Source organism: Primulina eburnea, chromosome 14, assembly GCF_022965805.1.
Source record: "Primulina eburnea isolate SZY01 chromosome 14, ASM2296580v1, whole genome shotgun sequence".
NCBI classification, from domain to species: domain Eukaryota; kingdom Viridiplantae; phylum Streptophyta; class Magnoliopsida; order Lamiales; family Gesneriaceae; genus Primulina; species Primulina eburnea.
Genome location: NC_133114.1, coordinates 27,138,252 through 27,158,611, shown reverse-complemented (window position 1 = coordinate 27,158,611; position 20,360 = coordinate 27,138,252). Strand labels below are relative to the sequence as shown.

Below are 20,360 nucleotides of genomic sequence, written 5' to 3'. Positions count from 1 at the left end.
AGGAAGATACATGGACATGTCATGGGCTCAGCCCTAGCTAAGGTAGAATGCTCATGTATCTTCCTATAAATATCAGATTTGGGTGTCTGATTCAATGATTCATTATATTGAATTTCAGCAGCACTTTTAGCTGCTCTCTCACTCTATTTGCAATATCTTACTTGAGCGTCGGAGGAGCTACGTCGGGACAACCTCCCAGCTCCCTTATAAAGTTCCCTTCGTGATTTCGGACCTAAAGTAAATTCGAGGTGTGCATTCAGACTGTTATCACCTGCTGGAACCGGATCCCTAAATTTTCTACTAGTATCATTGATATTATCGAATGAATGTGCCCGCATTTAATAACACTTATAAAACTTATTTTGTGACTAATGTAAAGTCAAAATTTATAGAAAATTAAAAGAGGGAGGGGCAATGAAGAGAGGTGCAATAGTATAAGGGCTAAGATGCAATATTTCTAGAACTGCACCGTTGGAGCAAAACATGCTTCCCCACAAACGTAACGACCTTTTCCCCTTCAAAAACGCGCTACCTTCCTCAATCTGTCTCTCTTTCGGTTCAGGAAACAGGGCATTTTCGAAATCGTAGATTTCATCTCCGGCACCTGAAAGCGGTCATATAGAATGTCATTTTCGGATTCTGAAACCTCCTCTCACGGCGGAGAGTACAAGACTTTTCGCCAAATTAGCCGTGATCGTAAGCCCCTCCCTTCTTCCTTCATATTTGGACTAGATTTTCGCTCTGCGTTAATTGATATATTTGTAAATTATGATGTCCGGTGCTGTTATGACTCATGTCCGTGCTTTTTACTCTGTCAGTTGGAGTTCTAAAATAGGGTCAATGAAAGTTTTCGTTTAGGCCAGGTAGATGGAGATTTCTGTTTAGAAGACGTGGAGATAGTGTTTTCATGACTTGATCACCATTCAGTTTGGCTAGCTAACACAGTTTTTATCATGAGAAGCTTTAAGGAGATGTAAATCGCATCAGTGGGTACCGATTTAGCTGGGAAAAATGGTTGAAACGAATGCAAATTATAATTTTGTATGTTTATTTGTAATCGGACGTTTTATCTAATTTTCGAGAGCATGCCTGCGTGGCAGTGGTGAATGTTTGATTCAGAAGGTTACATGAGACTAGTTAGTATCGTAATTGGTACTTTTGGTCTGAATCTTTGAAGGTTTATTGTTTGAAATGCTCCAAACATCAAAATCTGGAGATTCAAGATCATCATGGAAGGTATGTTTTATCTCACATCACGTTACATTTCTTTTGGAGGAAACCTTTTAATCTGCATTTCGTGCTAAAATACTTTTATGTCGCTCTATCGGTTCTCTTACTTATTGTAACTCGTTTCCAGAGACGAATGAAAAGCCATTGTATGTGTAACTGGTTTAAGAGAACTAGAACTTATGAATAATCTGCATAATTTGAAGTTAACGAGCTTCTAAGCCAAATTCTTGGGGAACCCAAAATCTTCAGCGCATAGACATTGTTTCGACTGTGATACGTTTCTTTGATCAGAGTGTCTTGAAATAATTTAGGGGAAATATAATTGTACCTTCTATCTCAAGAGAATTATGCATTGAAGACATAGAATCGGGCCAAAAAAATTATGGAAATGAAGGTTACAAACTTAGTTAATCAAGCCGCATGCTAATAATGATCATGTATGGCCACACAAATAGAGCTTTATACTGTACCAAGTTATCAATCATATTTTTTCCTCATCTACAGACCATTGTTTCTTTTTTAAGTGTATCACCTATAAATAGAAATGAACTACAAAATTCTGTTTTTAGACTTCAGCACAATGAAAATTTTCAAGCTTGTTTGGAATGTTTCTTTCACAAAGTACCCTACGATTTGATTAGAAAAGTGGATTGATCCAAATTTTTATCAATTTGTACTCTTGTTTAACTTACTGATAACCTGTATTCACATAACTGATCAATCTTAGAGATCCTAAACATGATCACTTGCGAACTTAAAATCACTGTTATCTTCTTTTCTGTGCCCTTTTGCTGTTTAAGATGCTCAACTTAACCACAGGATTGCGTTCAGGTACTCATCATGGATAAAGTTACAGTAAAAGTGATGTCACACTCATGCAAAATGGCAGATATTACAGACCAAGGAGTTTCATGTAAGCATTCATACATTGCTGTTGTATGGAAAGATGCAGATTCACTTTTATTCAGTATGACATTATTATTTGCTAGGGATTTTCTACTTTATTTTGGCATCTATATATTTTAAGATCTTTCACCACAAAGTTTCACTACACTTTTTTCGAAATTTAAGTATGAATTCCTAAATTTTACTTTTATACAAATTGGTTAGCCAATCTACATTGGCTTAGTTCTCTTATGTTATATACTTATATTTTTTTATATAATGTTTCAAAACACATATTTCAGTTGCTTGAAAACTCCATTATCAGTGTTCAAGTTCTTATCATTACAATTTGATGTACTCGTTTCTCTTTATCAGTGGTGGAAGACCTTTATAGACGGCGACAACCTTTGCCTTCAATGGACGCCATATATTTCATTCAACCTTCAAAAGAAAAGTATGCTTCTCTTTTAAGTATTTTCTTCTTTCACAGGAATTACTTTGACATGATGGGAAATTGGTTATATTTATTTCATCATAGTATCTTAGAGAATTTCAGAATAACTTTAAATTGTTTATTGCGAGTATCAACATTCCCATGCCAGGTATAACCATAAACAAGTATTATTGGCCCTCACTGCATATTCTTCTACAGTTATATTTGGACTATCTGTTGTATTTACCATCTAAATGTCTCAAACTTACTGAGGTAGCAATTTGGTTGGATTTTTTACTTAACTCAGAAGTTATGAAATGGATTTTAGTAGTAATTTTTCAAATGTTTGAGTATATTTTTTGAATGTTGATGCAATATGTAGCATAAATTGAAATTGTGGAATGTGACTGAAAAAGATGGAATAAAATCAGCAGTATTGAAAAATGTAGAGAGAAAAAGTGTGTGATAATTATAGCTTGAAATGGATTTAGAATGTGAGACACTGATTTGACTGAAAATTTGAAACAATATCTTTGAGTTAAGTTTTGAAGGCATAGATAAAATGATGAATTTTAAGTTGAATTTAATGGAATTGGAATGAAGAGGTAGAACGAACAAAGCCAAAGGCTTTTTACTGGATAATAATTATGTTTTCTTTCCCAAATCGCCTAGAAGATGATGGAAGTTCAAACTTCCATTTTAATTTATTTTTAATTTTTAATATGTGAGTTAATCTTCTTTGTGTTTCCATTAAATGCTGCGTTAAGTATGAAGATGTTACTGTCCTTTATTCGTGTCCAGCAGTAGACCCACTCAGAAATATTATGCTAGATAAAAAAACAATTACTTTTCATCTAGTTCAGTTAGTGCTAGAATACTTTTGAGGCAGATTTTATTTTCCTCCTTATTTTCTTATTGGAGTAAAAGTTAAATTTGCTCCTTTTACCTTGTTCACAGTGTCGCCTCTTTTAATTAATATTTTATTCAGAATGACTTGGCAGAGAATGCATGAACTGATTATTAATCCTTGAATATTTTACAGTGTTATAATGTTCTTGTCTGACATGTCTGGAAGAGAACCTTTATACAGGAAGTATGCAATCAAAATTTTATTCCACTTTTTTTTTATTATTTCCTGCCTATCTGGTGCTGATGAGGCTTGGAATTTCCTGTCTTGTACCGGTAATCTTTGTGCTGCAGAGCATATGTATACTTCAGTTCATCTGTGCCAAAAGAACTTGTTGCTCGTGTCAAGAATGACACTAGTGTTTTACCACGTATTGGTGCATTAAGAGAGGTTGGCATCTCCCAACTTTTGTCATCAAATATCTCTATTAATCTCATCTTCGTTATGGATAACTAGAGTACTTTTAACAAATCGTCTGTTTTTTGGAAAATTTTGCAGATGAATTTGGAGTACTTCTCCGTAGACGGTCAGGTATTCGTAACTCATTCTATTTTGCCCATTTTTATCATGTCTACTCAAGAGTATTTAAGAGTAAAAACAAGAAGCAGCGTAATTAGGCTTCACTTCATCTGCAACTTAGCATGGCTCAGTGAAAAGGTCTTACATGCTAAATAAGTCTACCTAGTCATATTTTTGTGATTTTCTAAATTTTTCTTTTGAGAATAATCAATATTATAATTAGTTGCTAAGTATGCCTAAACCTGCATCAGTTTTAGCATTCTATTTGCAGGGATTCATCACGGATCATGAAATGGCCCTAGAAGAACTTTATGGTGACGATTCTGGAAATTCTCGCAGATTTGATGCATGCTTGAATGTAATGGCAACAAGAATTGCTACGGTTTTTGCATCATTAAAGGTACCAACAGAAACATGAGCGTGCTTTACTAGATCCTTCAACGTACCTCCTTCGAAATTTAGAAAATTCCATTTTGCTTATATTCTTTCACCATCTCAATTTCTCATAGGAGAGGTAAGTGCTATAAATTAAACTATTACCAATACCAACGGAGAGATGGGAGTTCATATGTGCTATATAATCTTTTGTAGGTATAAAAATATTTTAAGTTTATTGACCTGCCAGTGTTTTGGCAATAGTATACAGTTACTATTACTAGTTTGTAGAGATTAACTGTTCCCACAATTTGTTAGTGGAAAAGTTTTACACAATTTCCAGATCACCTGATCTTGAATCATGGTGCTGTGCTACTTAGGGGAGAACTAAAATAATCAAAAGGAAAACCAAAGGTAAAGAACGTAAAAGGACAAGAAATATGTCAAAAATTGTTGAAATGATATTGAGTGCATGTTCATCATTTGTCTTTTTATCTCATGCGAGACCATCCTTTTCAATTTCAGGAATATCCTTTTGTGAGATATAAAGCTGCCAAGGGACTTGAAGATTCCATGATGACCACGTCTCGTGACTTAGTTCCTACTAAACTTGCTGCAGTAATTTGGAACAACATATCGATGTATAAATCTTCAATCCCCAACTTTCCTCAAACAGAAACGTGTGAATTACTTATAGTGGACAGATCAGTTGATCAGGTCACTATTTATCAGCTTAAAACCAGGCAATACATTTATGTTTATAAATTTTTTTCCTATAGAATTAATCAATTGAATTGTTGTTTCAGATTGCTCCTATAATTCATGAATGGACCTATGATGCTATGTGTCATGATCTGCTTGACCTAGATGGAAATAAATACGTGCATGAGGTAAGTATTTTTGTACACAAATTTCATTGATGCCTGGGGACTTTTTTCAATGCATATAATGTATGCAAGGTTCCAAGCAAATCAGGTGGTCAGCCTGAAAGAAAGGAAGTCCTTTTGGAAGATCACGATCCTGTCTGGCTTGAACTCCGTCATGTTCACATAGCAGAGGTGCTATCTTTTACTTCAAATTTTTCTGTCCAGTCTCATGAAAGTTTAATATACAAATGATCCTTTCAATTACTAATTATTTGTGTGTCGATGGGCTTTATCAAATTGAAATTTTCAGGCCAGTGAGCGGTTACATGAAAAAATGTCAAATTTTGTTTCAAAGAACAAAGCAGCACAATTACAACAGAGGTTTGTGATGTTAAATGCGTGTACATTTTTTTCGCCATGATATATTAGTATGAAAATGTTTTCTTAGTCTTGAAGTCAAAGCAGAAAGTGAGTGAACAGACTTTGGAATCACATGGTCTCTATTGGATTTTTTCATGTTTCTGAAATGCTGCTTCTGTAGAGTGGGATTTAGATGATGAATGGCATCATCATTAGCGAAATAGAATTCGAAACATAATTTAATGGAAAATCAGGACAACAAATATAAAATACTTGAGATTCTTATAGACAAAAAAACTACGTCTAAAACTTGGGCTGAAAACAATCTATCACAATCCAGATCTGAAAAGTTTATTACGCTTAATTTTCTTACATAATTTTACAGTATCAGCTTCGGTCAATGTCATTTCAGCAAGATAAATAAGATATTATAAGTTAGATTTTAATTTATTATACTTCAAAATTTCGGCCTTATCTGTTATAATTTTTCAATATCTAATTCTCAAGTCTGCTTGTGCGTAGAGAGGGGAGTGAGTTATCCACTAGAGATCTGCAGAAAATGGTTCAGTCATTGCCGCAGTATAATGAACAGATGGAGAAGCTCTCTCTCCATGTCGAGGTTTGCTTCTCCTTCAAAGATGAACTCGGAATACTCTTGCTAATCAATTTAATGTACTTCATGTGACCTGAGACACAAACTTGAACCTTGAAAGCTTTTTACTCTTAAAGAAGCAGGAAATATTGGGCAAATTTACCTTATGATTTCACCTTTTACACCATGTCTCTATGATAGATAGACAGAATTCTGATGTTTTTCTTCTGATCACTCGAATTCTGCATCATTCTATCAGATTGCTGGAAAACTTAATAAAATTATCAGAGACTCGGGTCTTCGAGACCTTGGACAACTTGAACAAGATCTTATATTTGGAGATGCAGGAACGAAGGAAGTGATTAATTTTCTACGAACAAAGCAGGTGATTTTTACCATCTGTATCCAGCAATCCTTCAAGCCACTACATTCTTGGTTCACCTCTATCATAGTAATAATTTGTTTCACTTGCAGGAAGGAATGTGTGAGAATAAATTGAGGCTCATGATGATGTATGCTTCTGTATATCCAGAAAAGTTCGAGGGTGACAAAGCATTAAAACTGATGCAGGTTCTTCTTTCAGAGAGAATTTACATTTGTATACCTTGGACTTGCATATAAACTTTTGAACAGGTGTCAATGACACAGATTCTACTGATTAAAATTTTAGGCTGATATGGATTTCATTTCTTTTCTCATGATATTATAAATTTTGAGCTGATTCTTGACTTTTTTGAAACTACTTAAAGATGATAATGAATTAAGTATTAAAAACTATCTTTTTAAGAAATACTTTCCATCAATTTGGGTACATGTGGAAGCCTGACTCAACCACTTAACCTCGTAGTAAAATTAATGAAGTCTATGCCTTGAAGTTGCCTTAGAGCAAAGTTGGATGTTGATTTGTCAAGCTTGGAGGGGAATTTTATTCCCTGGATAAATTTTATATTAAGAAAACTTTTGTTTCTTCAGTTGGCAAAATTATCATGTGAGGACATGAAGGCCGTGAAAAATATGAAATTGCTTGAAGGAACAGATGCAAAAAAGACTTCACATGGGACTTTCTCTCTGAAGTTTGATTCGGCAAAGGTAATTCATTTCACTAGAAAACTGCATATAGCTACTGGTGAACCATGGCATCATTCTGTATCTGAGGCCTATCCCTGATAGTCTCTAGTTTTGTTTGCTTATTAGAGGAAGCAAGCAGCAAGAAAGGATCGAACCGGAGAGGACGAGACATGGGCACTTTCTCGCTTTTATCCCGTCATAGAGGTTTCGTTTAACATCACAGTACATGCTGCTTGAGTTTGAATAGAAAATATATACAGAATATTTAGAATCTTTAATGAATTGTACTGTGAAAATTATCATAATTTTTGTGCTATCAGCTTCGTGAGAGTGTGACTGCATGTGTTGGTGCAGTCATAACCATGATGGGGTGGGAAAGTTCCTTGATTTTGAGAAAGTGTTTACCTTAATAATTGTTTTCTTCCAATAACATCTTGGCATTGTTATTCTGCTAATCTTTTCTCAGAAATTTGTTGTCATACTATTTTGTGACTTCATGAGTAATGATGAAAATATTCCTAGCATTTTTCACCCGTTTTATATGCAGAAATGACACCATACAACATCTAAGTAGACACAATTCGACACCACATTAAATTACTGAATAAACTTCCACTAAAAGAAGTGGAGAGTTCACCTGAAAATAGATGGTATTTGAATGCAAGTAGCCTCAGATTCCTGACCTGATAATGACTGACTACATAATGCATCATAATCAATTATATATCCCACCACAATCATGGTAGCTTTCAAAATCCTTCGCTTATTTGCTTGTGTTAAATAAATGGAGTGTTTTAATTCGGTTTTTTTTTCAGGAATTAATCGAACAGTTGAGTAAAGGAGAATTGCCAAAGGATGAGTTTCAATGCATGAATAATCCTAGTCCTCCAGGTAATGGGAAAGAACGGGCTAGTGTAGCTTCACAAGCAGCATCAGCTAGAACAGGTCAATCTACTGCTCCACACTCTATGAGATCAAGACGAACTGCAACATGGGCCCGACCTCGCTCATCCGATGATGGATATTCAAGGTAAACCACCTTTAATTTTCTGGTGATTCTAAATATTGGTTTGTCTCGGAGGATAATTCTTGGTAATCTGAGTCCTTATTTAGATCTATATCATACTTTTGCTCCATTCAGAAACAATCCACTCTTTTGATTTTCTTCTATGCTATGGTTCCCAGCGACTCGGTTTTGAGAAATGCATCTGGTGACTTCAAGAAGATGGGACAGCGCATTTTCGTATTCATAATTGGCGGGGCAACTAGATCTGAGGTAAAACCTCTGTTTTTTTTTTCTTTTTTTCTTTCTTTAGGTGCTATTTAAGCTTTTAGTTTTGCAGTGTAGGATTTATGCGGATGACTTTGTTTCTGTTTTGTACTCAGCTGAGGGTATGCCATAAACTTACAACAAAATTAAAGAGAGAAGTAGTCCTTGGAACAACTAGTATGGATGATCCACCTCAATATATTACGGTAAACATTGCATTCCCCGCATTCCATTTCTTTTCATTAGTCCTTTTAGGCTCAAACTGTCAGCAATAACACAAATTTATTGCAAAGCAAATATGCATGAGTTAAAGTTTGATAGGACAGTTGGGAAAATAAATAGCTGATTTGATACCGTCAGTGCAGTTCTACCTTCCTAAGGGATTAGAACTTTACAAGGAAGTATTTCGAATGAACATCTAATATTTAGGTGGCAAGAATCAAACTGTGTTATTTTCAATTTTGTCTTCCCGTTGCTTGTTTTATGCAAGAGATAGTAGCAGCAGTTTGGCAACGCTTTTGTTTTCAAGGGGAAAAAAATTGGTATTCACATGTTTTTCTTGATCATGATACCTTGGATTGAGATGTCATTCCATTATCCAACATCAGAACCGTGAATTTTAAATGTCATCTGCAACTTATTTACATTTTCAAATATTTAGATGAATTGTAATTCTAAAATTTACACTCTCGTGTTGTTCTACAGAAACTTAAACTCTTGTCAGAAAAGGAACTTTCTATAGATGGCATTAGAATTTGAAGGGTCATTAAGCACTTGCAAGACGTAGTTTTCGTGAAGAGCAGCAGATTCGTCCAATTTGCACCACTACCATGGCATTTCAAATCAACGGGATCAGGCACCCTGGTGCTGCCAATATTCATGGTCTCCTGTTTCGTGCATTTGTTAAACCTAACTTGTTCCGAAAACAATGTTCATGATGTAATCTGTATATGAAACAGCCAAATGGTTGGCTCCATGAGTGTTTTTTATTGTTCCTGCTCAACATGTTTTTAAGGAGAAATCCTAACGGGCGTTGAAATTTAGAATTGAATTCCCACCATTTATGCACTGTTTTTTCTATGGATAATTGATGTAAATCTTGGTTTCTCTTTAATTGAAAATATTATTTATCGCTGCATCTATGAAGAATAGTTTTGAGTGTTTACAATATGCTAGCAAGTCTATATTCATTACATGTTTAACAAACTGGATATAGATTTTTTGATGACGCAATTATGTGTCGTCATGTATAAAAATAAAGGCGCAGCTTCGAAACGCGATTACATTACATTTTTCATAAATAACAACGACGTAAAAAAGCGCCCACCGTGGGGCTCGAACCCACGACCACAAGGTTAAGAGCCTTGCGCTCTACCAACTGAGCTAGACGGGCAGCTGTTGCTTGTACCCTAGTTTATTTATATTTAACACAATATATATGTGTATATTGTAAAGCATTATTTTCTTATTATCAATTCCAGTTCTTCCCCTTCGATACATCGTGCTTGGCCAGTCACTCAAGGAGCATGAGATTACATTCTGGATTATCGAAATTATTATGGGCTGATGTTATTAACACTGCAGCATATCTGATCAACAGATGATCTTTTGTACTGCTTAACTGCAAACTACCTAAAGATGTGTGGAGTGGCAAAGAAGTAAACCTTTCTTAATTGAAAGTGTGAAAGTGTTTGGTTGTTTGTCATATGTTCATATTGATTCAGCAAATAGAACAAAACTTGATCCAAAATCAAAGAAGTGTTTCTTTATTGGTTATGGAGATAATGCGTTTGGTTATCGTTTCTGGGATGACCAAAACCGAAAAATCATTAAGAGCAGAGATGTAATCTTCAATGAGAGTTCTTTACAAGGACGAGTCAGAAATTTGATCATTGTTGTTATGTGAAGAAGTTTGATTGTTCTTATATCATTCTACTACTATATGTAGATGATATGTTAATAGCAGGAGCTTGTATGTAGGAGATAAATAAACTCAAGAAAGAGTAATCAAAAGAATTTGATATGAAGGATTTAGGTGTTGCAAAGCAAATTTTTGGAATGAGGATCTTAAGAGAGCAGGTGAACGGAATCTTGAAGTTATCTCAAAAAGAGTACGTGAAAAATGTGGTTAACAGATTTAATATGGATGAATCTAAACATGTTAGTACTTATTTGGCTAGTAATTTTAAACTAACCAAAGCACAATCACCTTCAACGGAGCAGGTTTATATGAACAATGTTCTGCTGTCGGAAGCCTCATGTATGCAATGGTGTACGCTAGACCAGACATAACACATGCAGTGGGAGTTGTGAGCAAGTTTATGAGCAATCCTAGAAAACAACACTGGGAAGCAGTTAAATGGATTCTGAAGTACTTGAAAGGTACTGCTATTTTACTTTATGCTTCATAAAGTCAAATTTGGGCTTACAAGGTTTTGTCGACGACGACATGGGTGGTGACCTAGATAGCAGAAAAAGTATCACTAGATATGTGGTCACATTAGGTGGTATAACAGTAAGCTGGGTATCTAAGTTGTAAAAGATAGTTGTCTTTCAACTACTGAACCTGAATACGTAGCAGTTACAGAAGCTAGCAAAGAGATGATATGGTTGGGATCTTTTTTGGAAGAATTGGGTCAGAAGCTTGAAGATAACACGTTGCACTTTGACAGTCAAAATACTATTCGTTTTGAAAAAAATCATGTTATCATGCTAGGACAAAGCATATACAGGTTATGTATCATTTCATCATATCAGTACTGGAAGATGGAGTCTTGATGCTTGAGAAGGTTCCTGGAAGTAAAAATCCAGCCGATATGCTCACGTAAACGGTAACAATTGACCAACTAAAGTTCAACTTCAGTTTGGACTGCAAGTATAAAGGGAAATATATGAGGTGATGCAATGATGATGTGAAGTCATGATTGGAATCAAGTCTTCAAGTGAGAAAAATGTTAAGTGAGATGTCAACATCACCATAATTAGTGGTTGGTGGTTGTCAACGAATTGTTTTCTTTTGACGAAAGGAAACACGTTTTCACACGATAATTTACATCTATAAATAGATTAGTTATTCGGTCATTATAAATCATCCCAAAACAAGCAATTTCAAAGCTTCTTAAATAATTAGTGGTTCTCTTGTGTGAGTTGGAGAAAATATTTTATCGGATATATATATATATATATATATATATATATATATATATATATATATGTTTTTCATCTACTGTGCTCACCTCCGTATCCATCAAAAAGGTGTCACTCATCAGCTTGCTTCATACGATTGGCCTTATGTGGAGGCTTAAATTTTGAAATGTGTTAATAATAAATTATTATAACTATATTATATTAAACTTAACAATTCATACTAACCAATTTTGGTATTTCAATGTGGCACCAAAATTTCTTTATCATGTTAAAATTCATAATATTTGTAATATGTTAGCTAACTTTGTTTGTGTTTGTTTATTAATAATTTTGTACATCTCTCTATTTTTTAGATTTTTTTATCTAACTTATCTTTATTTAGCTAAAAGTTCAAATAGTCCTAGTAAATCTTATTTAATCTATAAATATAATATCATAATAAAATAATTCATATTTTTTACGCAAAAGTATCAAATACAAAAAACAATTAATGACACTATTAGTAGTTTTATGTTTTTGTATATAAATGACATGATGGCCCTAAGTAAGTGTATGATGTTAGAGATTGTCTCTAAAAATCATGTTTTTGCACGTATGTAAACATGATAAACAAAAATGTGGAAGCTAAATCGAGCGTTATCTCCGGCCATTGAATCATCTTTAAGTCTTCTGTTTTCCTCCGATTGAAGCCTTCTAAACACTCCAATCTCTCTGTAGATGGTGTATTATTCTGTATAAGATTGTGTGTTTAGGGACCTCAATGCCTTCGATATTTATAGGCAAACTCATACCATCAACGAGTTTATTGTGAGAGCTAATTGTCAAAGAAGAGATACGTGCACGTCTCAAATTTTTAAAATTTGAGGCTGCATGTGCTGTTCGTAAAAAATGGTAGGTTTATTGACCGTCGCCAATTCCTACACGAATGCGGGGCTCACATATTTTGATTGCCTTCAATTCTCGGTTAAATTATATATATTTATTTATTTTATTAATTTTAATGATAATAATAATAAATAAATAAATAATTAATATGTAATTAAGTTATATGTATAATTCAGTATACATATAGCATTTGGTTAAATAATTTGTACACATTAAAATATTTCCAAATTCACGTGCAATTTTCAATACATGTTTAGAAATTATTTTTGCATGTTAAATAAAATGTCAAATATTATGGATAAGTGTTTGATGTGTACATGCAAATTTAATATTATACTTTGCATTTATTTTTGAAGTTTTTTAAATGCAAATTATATTGAAAAATATTTTGGAAAAACAATATTCACATTGTGTTTATATTAAATTATATTAAGTTGTTTATAATTTGAAATGAACATATCAAGTAAGATGTGAATATAATAAATATTTCAGATATTCACAAATGAACAAATAATCCTCACTTTATCACTACTCTGATAAAAGAGAAAAACTTATGAGAAGCCCATATTTTTATGTGATCATCACTTTATCACTACTCTGATTGAAGAGAAAAACTGATGGGGGATGTAATTGTTCATATTAAGTAAAAATGTGAATATAAAGATATTTAATATGAAAAATTTTGGCTTATAAAGATTCACATAAATGTGGATAATTAAGTTGAATAATAATTATAAGGTGACGTAAGAAAACATGATCTGAGGGAGTTCCTCATAGATCGGTTTAAACTGTCCTTGACTAGCCACCGGTCTCCCTGAGGAACGTTGCTCTGACTAGGAGTTGGGTATTTAAAGGGCCTTAGCACTACCTATCTTTTCTGGGAGCACTCTTGGAAAGTGTTGATTGTGTTACTAAATATTATTATATAAAGATTTAAGTAAAGCCAAAAATTTTGTCAAGTGATCCGTATAATTTTAAATAATTAAGGTTTAGCCATAGCACCCTTAATTATGAGAAATTATACATTAAAGTCATATTTGGATCACATTAAGAGCATTTATTAAGCATAATAAAATAAAATTGTCTAGTGATCCGTATAAATTTAAATAATTAAGGTTTAGCCACATCACTCTTAATTATGAGAAATTATACATTAAGTCGGTTAAGGATCACATAAAGAATATTTATCTAGTGATCTGTATAATTTTAAATAATTAAGGTTTAACCACAGTACCCTTAATTATGAGAAATTATACATTAAGTCGGTTAAAGATCACATAAAGGATATTTATAAAATCAAAATTTATGTCTAGTGAACGTCTAATTTTAAATAATTAAGGTTTGGCCACATCACCCTTAATTATGCAAAATTAGACATTAAGTGGGCTGTGGATCACATGAAAGACATATACTAAGAGCATAAATATTTAAAATTTTGTAATTTAATGTCTTAATGATTCGTATTATTTTAATTTATTAAAGAATATTTATAGCATCTTTAATTGAATTAAATTTATACATTAGTTTTTAATCACATTTAGTTATAACAGACATAAATTACATAAAATTATTCATCATTATGATAATACTTTGAGATGAATAATTATGAAGAATAAATATTTTATGCATAAAGAATTTAATATTCTAGCGATTCGTATGATTTTAATTAATTGAAGAGCAGCCACAACATCTTTGATTAAATTAAAATTATACATAAATTATGAGGATCACATTTGGTTATAAGGGATATAAATTGTAATTAATTATATTTGAACATTGAAATTTATCCCACAAGAAATTTCGTTATGTTAAATATAATTAATTAGGATTCAATATTGAATTATTTTCTTATAATGTATTTTAAACCGTTTCTCGAAATTTAATAACCTCCGTCAATCAATTGAAGAGATTTATAATTGAAGACTTAGCTTGCATGTGGGTCTCCTCTCATTCAATTAGACCCTTGTCGTTCAATTATTACAATGCAAAGAACGTTGAAATTATTGATTCTATAACATTTCATTTCACCTGTTCTTCTGCAATTGTTCTTTCGAAAAAATTTTCTCTCCATATATCAAATTTCTCTTTTAATTTTCAAATTCATAAACTTTATACAATTTTCAAGATCTCATCCGAGAACTCCGAAGTGCAACGTGAAGAAATTTTCCGAAAAAATTTCAGGTACGTAAACTTTCTCAAAGTTCATATCCAAACTTCAAGCTACAAATTTCTTACGCAAAACTTCATAAAAAATTTCTTAAAGTTCTTGATATGAAAACAAATATTTTCAAGGCAGAGGTATCACGGCTCTGATACCAAATGTTAGAGATTTTCTCTAAAAATCATGTTTCTGCACGTATGTAAACATGATAAACAAAAATGCGGAAGCTAAATCGAGCGTTACCTCCGGCCATTGAATCATCTTTAAGTCTTCTGTTTTCCTCCGATTGAAGCCTTCTAAACACTCCAATCTCTCTGTAGATGGTGTATTATTCTGTATGAGATTGTGTGTTTAGGGACCTCAATGCCTTCGATATTTATAGGCAAACTCATACCATCAACGAGTTTATTGTGAGAGCTTAATTGTCAAAGAGGAGATACGTGCACGTCTCAAATTTTTAAAATTTGAGGCTGCGTGTGCTGTTCGTCAAAAATGGTAGGTTTATTGGCCGTCGACAATTCCTACATAGCCACGCCTCTTTTAATATGTGTCATATTTCTTACATATGACTCTAATTAGATTGGATTAGGCGTTAGATATTGTTTGGTTTGTTGATGAAATGATAAATTATTCAGAATATAAAAAAGATAAATCAATAGATTTGAATTAATAATACAAAAAATAAGATAATGAATTAATAATGCAATTTTTTGTAGAACTTGAACCAGATATTGAAATTGGAATTATCTCCTAACGATGGGAATAGGAGTCGAGCGAGAACAATTTCTATAGCATAAAACCTTACAAGTCCAACTGACGAAATTTAAAGGAATAAACTTCGGAAAAAATCGGTTCAAACCATAACCAAATCGAGGAACCTCAATCCATGCGACACCACATTTCTTAGACACAATCAGCAAATTTAAGTAATACAACCTTAATTAATAGTCCTATATTTCATGCTTTTACATTACAATTAATCTATGATTTTGATTATGTTGTAACTTTCACTCTTAATACCTCCTATTTTTCCAATTTTACCCTTCTCCTAAATTCAAACTCACCACCACTTCCCGCAACCACCGCCGCCTCCACGACCGCCGCCGGCCGACCACCGACGGACCGCCGCCCGCAGCCGACCACCGACCGACAGGCGACGAACTGCCGACTGCCGGTCGAACACCTGACGACAGCCAATTAGCGACGGCTTGTAAAAAAACCGTCGCTAATAGCGACGGTTTGAGACAAACCGTCGCCGATCTAAACAATATCGGCGACTGTTTTTAAAAAACCGTCGCTATTAGCGACGGTTTTTCGTAATCCGTCGGTAATTTTCTGGCAATCGTTTCCGGCCATCTCACCCGCCGACCTTTTCCGGCATACCATTTCCGCCCGGCCGCCGGCCGCCGCCACCACTGTCGCCGTCGCGAAGAGGAAGGGTAATTTCGTCTTTTCATCAATAAATTCAAAATTATCCTACACTTAAAAATCTTACCAAACATAATATTAGGTATGTTACAGGACGGGCGTGGTATTGACTTAATAATAATAATAAAAATAAAAGTACGACAAAAATATCGTTCATCGATGTTATGAACGATATTTATAAAAATTATATTCTGAAATTTTGTTATTATCGCATGAGATATATTTCGATTTATTTTCACTAATTTGTGTAATTAACATACCCAACTAGCTTCCAACTTTAATGATAAAATTGCTAAGAAACTACCGCAAAACTCCACCAGCATCGGCCGAAAGAAGATACCACGCGTGTCATGTTTCATTAAAAACAACCTGCATCGGGTCCGTTTGTTATGGTTTGTCTGTAAATGTCATTTTTATCCATTGAAACTTCAGAATGAGAGAATTTTATATTCAAAAAAAATATATATTCGTAACATGTATGTTTTTCGTGGAAGCAATAATCAAAGTGTTAAGAAGATTTTCATCACGCATATATTAAGTATTATCTTATGTTTTTAAAATTGTCATTATCACATTATATTTAGAAAGTTTATAGTTATTAATATTTACTATTTCACTTTTTAAAATATTAATTAATACTTTGTTAACAATTATTTATTTTTTGTTTCAAGATGACTGCAAATTGAGGTCTAGAAGTTCTCAGTGTTCTTCGATTACTAGAAACACGAATCTCGAATGCAGTTTATTCTGAAATTGTTGATGATATAGTACGAGTTAAGTGTTCAGATAATCGTAGTTAGATGTATCTTGAGAGTAGTGTAAACAACCGTGTTTTGACGTACTTAATTTACATCGAGTTCTATGTACAGTGATGCTTTTGTTTTTTTGATAATCATCTTATTTACTGCTTTTGTTGAGGGCAGCAGATCGTTTAGATAATCTTATTCGGATGTTGTAACTTGAGAAAGAATTAGATTTTTATAGCCAATTTTTGTCAAAAAACAAACAAACGTGGATCGACAAGAAAAATTTTGCGGAAACAAATAAATGTGAGCGACTTTAAAAAGCTGTAGCATTTGCTGCATATAGCGCGGACGGGCCTGCAAATTGTGGAGTTTTGCGGGGAAGTCCACTGGGTACAATAATTTTGGGGAAAAAAAAAATAAATTAATTATTAAAGAAAACCTGTGATAGAGGCATGTGCTGTCACCCTAATCGGGGTTCCCTTCCATGAAGAATTGGACCTCGCAATCACTAGCCAACAGGGTTTCTATTTTTCTACATTTTTTTTTCTTCGCTGCAATTCCTGGTATGACCAACTTTAACTCGAGATTTTCAATGTGACCTAGCGATAGCCAAAAAAACTGATTTTTCAGGTTGGTGGCGCAGATAAAATTAACAAACCAAAATTTTTAAGGAGAAAGAGATGTCAAGACTCTGTTGCACACGACTCATTGTAAATAGTGCATGACTTTCCCATAAGAATGGGTGGGTGCCAATCAGCAGTTATCTATCACATGTACCTCGGATTAAAAGTTTAAACACTAACTAATGCAAATATAGCAAAAGTTCCATTAAAGGACGCACTTCACTAAGGCGAGAAGTACATCCAGAATCCAAGAAAGCTTAAATTATGTAGCAATGACCCTCCTCAAGTGAGGGTATCCCAAGCATTTTCTATCTCCTGTTTAAGGTTACAGCATGGACGTGAGTAACAGGAATGCGGACTTAATCTTTCCTGAGTTCCAAGTATTCACGTCGTATGCCTGCAGCATTTAAAATGACTATTTCCAGCTTGTCTCCCTGCAAAGCCACATTAGCAAGTTCAGAAGTGTGGAGGGGAACTGTTGACCCTCTTTTTTTGTATATAGACAACAAATGAACATCGGAAACCTTTGAAGCTCATAGGACAGAAAAGACTTGATAATCCCTACTCAAAAATGGCAAACAGATTCACATGATAACAGAAAAGCCACTTCCAACTACCTTCCAAACAATGAAGCAACTAATTAACTTTGTTTTTTGTTATTTACTGGGTCATCTAAATTTGATTCACTGTTTACTTCACAACGACCCTCTGTTTCTATTATTGACGAATAAAGAATGTGCACGAAAATTCACTCATTAATAGTTAAGTTCCTATTCTCACCAAGCAGATCAGCGACAGAGCAATGGAAACAAGCCTACCGTATATATGTCCCTCTCGGTTGCTGATGCAAAACAAGTTTTCACCAAGTCAATGGCTTCAGACTCCGAAAGCGGAGTAACCGCATCCTGTAGTAACCATTTTTTTTTAATTTGAAGATAAAGAAAAAAAAGATCCACAAGAATGCTGAAACAGACAATCATCAAAATCACACCTTTGCTGGTAATAAAAGAGGACTGGGAGACTTCAGTTGGTTGTCCAGAAATGGTGTTATAAGGGTGGAACCAGAACCTTGGGAACTATATCCAACCCTTTCATAAGATCCAACAGCATCATACGTAAAGACACAGCCCTTTCCTTCAGGATTTCAGGAAGATTGAAAGAAATCGACATTGAATCAGTATAAAGATTGAGATAATGACCCAAGTTAAATAAGATTAAGACTAACCTTCATGGTCAAGGCCACCCAAGACATTGAAAGCATAGTACGGGAAGAAACGTTTGTAGTACAGAGTATTAGAGAGCAACTGAGCCATTGCAGGGCAGCTCATTTGCTTGCTATGTTGGTGCTGATAAATCTATAGGTCAAATAATGATTATCAAAGTTCAAAGATAGCAGTCCAAAAACACTCTGTTAAATAACATCTAACTCGTCTTAAATCTTAAGAAAGTTCAGATTACTTATCCAACCATACATGCTGTCTCACCATGCACCCATAATTAAGATGCGTACTTTTGCCCTCTTTGGGAGTTTAATATTACTTGATAAATGTACCCAAAATTAACAATAAATTCAAAATTTAAACACACGAAACAATTCAATAACTCACCAGGTGTCTAGCTTCCAAAACCTTTTGCAGAGCTCTGACATCTGCTTGAAAGCCAGAAGAGGCCATCAAAGATTTGTCTGCCCTGCATGGAAAGAAACAAAAAGCATATATTACTGGAGAAATAAGATATCTACTTTGCAAGCATCACTGAAAAAATAAACGAACATGTAAGCATTGAGATCGCCGTGTAGTGATAAATATAAGAAAGTCGGATATGATATCCTATTGAATTATTTTTGGAATAATTAATATGCTTTCATACAGATGATAAATAGCAAGGCTCGCAAAATCTTTAAAAGAATAAACAGTAAGTATATGTGCATAATAAGTATCTAAGTTAGTAGAACAAAACAAAAAACAAAAGAGACCGCGTGTATGGTGTGCATCATCCGCATTATTTGTAGGACAAAATGAACATCTTTCTACTATTTATCTATTAAGCTATCCTCAAACCGGACTAAGACATCTTCTAAACAAAATAGTTCAGCATAATGACCTTCACCAAATAGGCTTCATGTTAGAAATTAAAGCCTTCTAACAAACGGATCCAATAGAACACAAAATCATCATATAAAGGTAAAACACAGATCTTTTTACTATGAGCTTCAATTAAAGCTTCTCAGCAGAAACAAGCATAGCCTCAAATCAATTAAATAAGCAGAAAACTGTACTTACAGCTGAATAATTTTGGAGTAATCGCGCGTAAGAATGTTGTAGCCAGTGGACATTCGAGTATCGGCCGCAATCACACAGTAATCAGCGCCGGCAATCGCAACACACGTCCTGTACAAAACAATCAAGATACACAGAACATTAGCATCGAAAGCAAAGGTGGGTTTCTCGAAAAACTGAACTAGGATTTTAATCACCCTCCATTGTTGTCGTACGGAGACCAATTCGCTCGCTGCTTCGTCATGCCGATTTCGGAATAATCAGAGAGACACGAAGATTGATGTGAATCCACGTTTTGAGCTATGGCACCCAAATGTCTTTCTTCACAAGAAACAGTAAGTGGGCTATGTGGGCCTGACATCTGTTGTTGGGCTCCAGAAAGCCGATTTTCCAATCGGTCTGGAGTATTCGCAAACCAAGTAAGCTGGGCCTATATCACACTTGCCAGAATTTCAATTCGGAATTAATAAATAATAATAAGAGGATGGTTGATGACATGGTTTCCAACGTGGAACTTTATGATTAAATTTTCGAACCTCGAGTCAATGTTTAATCTTTTAAATACTACACGTACATTTAGGGTGTG

The 20,360-nt window shown here is 34.1% G+C and overlaps 2 protein-coding genes and 1 non-coding gene across 3 annotated transcripts; 1 reads left to right on the top strand and 2 right to left on the bottom strand.

Moving 5' to 3' along the window:
* Positions 1 to 466: 466 nt before the first annotated feature.
* On the top strand, positions 467 to 9,508 carry LOC140813027 (protein transport Sec1a-like). The gene is made up of 21 exons (XM_073171432.1): positions 467 to 696; positions 1,178 to 1,236; positions 2,062 to 2,143; positions 2,491 to 2,569; positions 3,591 to 3,641; positions 3,749 to 3,845; positions 3,954 to 3,986; positions 4,246 to 4,374; positions 4,875 to 5,066; positions 5,156 to 5,239; positions 5,309 to 5,407; positions 5,526 to 5,596; positions 6,098 to 6,194; positions 6,427 to 6,552; positions 6,642 to 6,737; positions 7,140 to 7,256; positions 7,362 to 7,439; positions 8,051 to 8,265; positions 8,421 to 8,511; positions 8,622 to 8,711; positions 9,211 to 9,508. Exons 1-21 carry the CDS (start codon positions 624 to 626, stop codon positions 9,262 to 9,264), a joined length of 2,013 nt encoding a protein of 670 aa, XP_073027533.1. The 5' UTR covers positions 467 to 623; the 3' UTR covers positions 9,265 to 9,508.
* A 317-nt stretch (positions 9,509 to 9,825) lies between these two features.
* TRNAK-CUU (transfer RNA lysine (anticodon CUU)) lies at positions 9,826 to 9,898 on the bottom strand. Its single transcript has one exon. It is a non-coding gene; the product is annotated as a tRNA-Lys (tRNA).
* A 7,679-nt stretch (positions 9,899 to 17,577) lies between these two features.
* LOC140813088 (proteasome subunit beta type-1-like) lies at positions 17,578 to 20,150 on the bottom strand. Its single transcript, XM_073171519.1, has 7 exons — positions 19,972 to 20,150; positions 19,778 to 19,885; positions 19,103 to 19,184; positions 18,721 to 18,850; positions 18,487 to 18,629; positions 18,314 to 18,400; positions 17,578 to 17,929 (listed from the first exon to the last, which is right to left on the bottom strand). The coding sequence occupies exons 1-7, from the start codon at positions 20,133 to 20,135 to the stop codon at positions 17,855 to 17,857; spliced, it is 789 nt and encodes a 262-aa protein (XP_073027620.1). The 5' UTR covers positions 20,136 to 20,150; the 3' UTR covers positions 17,578 to 17,854.
* Between the last annotated feature and the right edge of the window lie 210 nt (positions 20,151 to 20,360).

Excerpts from the sequence above, each read along its gene's own strand:
- LOC140813027 (XM_073171432.1), top strand. The coding sequence starts at position 624 with ATGTCATTTTCGGATTCTGAAACCTCCTCTCACGGCGGAGAGTACAAG. Across the intron at positions 8,512-8,621 it reads GCGGGGCAACTAGATCTGAG|CTGAGGGTATGCCATAAACT; the intron begins GTAAAACCTCTG and ends TTTTGTACTCAG. Across the intron at positions 8,712-9,210 it reads ATCCACCTCAATATATTACG|AAACTTAAACTCTTGTCAGA; the intron begins GTAAACATTGCA and ends GTTGTTCTACAG.
- LOC140813088 (XM_073171519.1), bottom strand. The coding sequence starts at position 20,135 with ATGTCAGGCCCACATAGCCCACTTACTGTTTCTTGTGAAGAAAGACAT. Across the intron at positions 19,886-19,971 it reads CCGTACGACAACAATGGAGG|GACGTGTGTTGCGATTGCCG; the intron begins GTGATTAAAATC and ends TGTTTTGTACAG. Across the intron at positions 17,930-18,313 it reads CCGAGAGGGACATATATACG|GGAGACAAGCTGGAAATAGT; the intron begins GTAGGCTTGTTT and ends GTGGCTTTGCAG.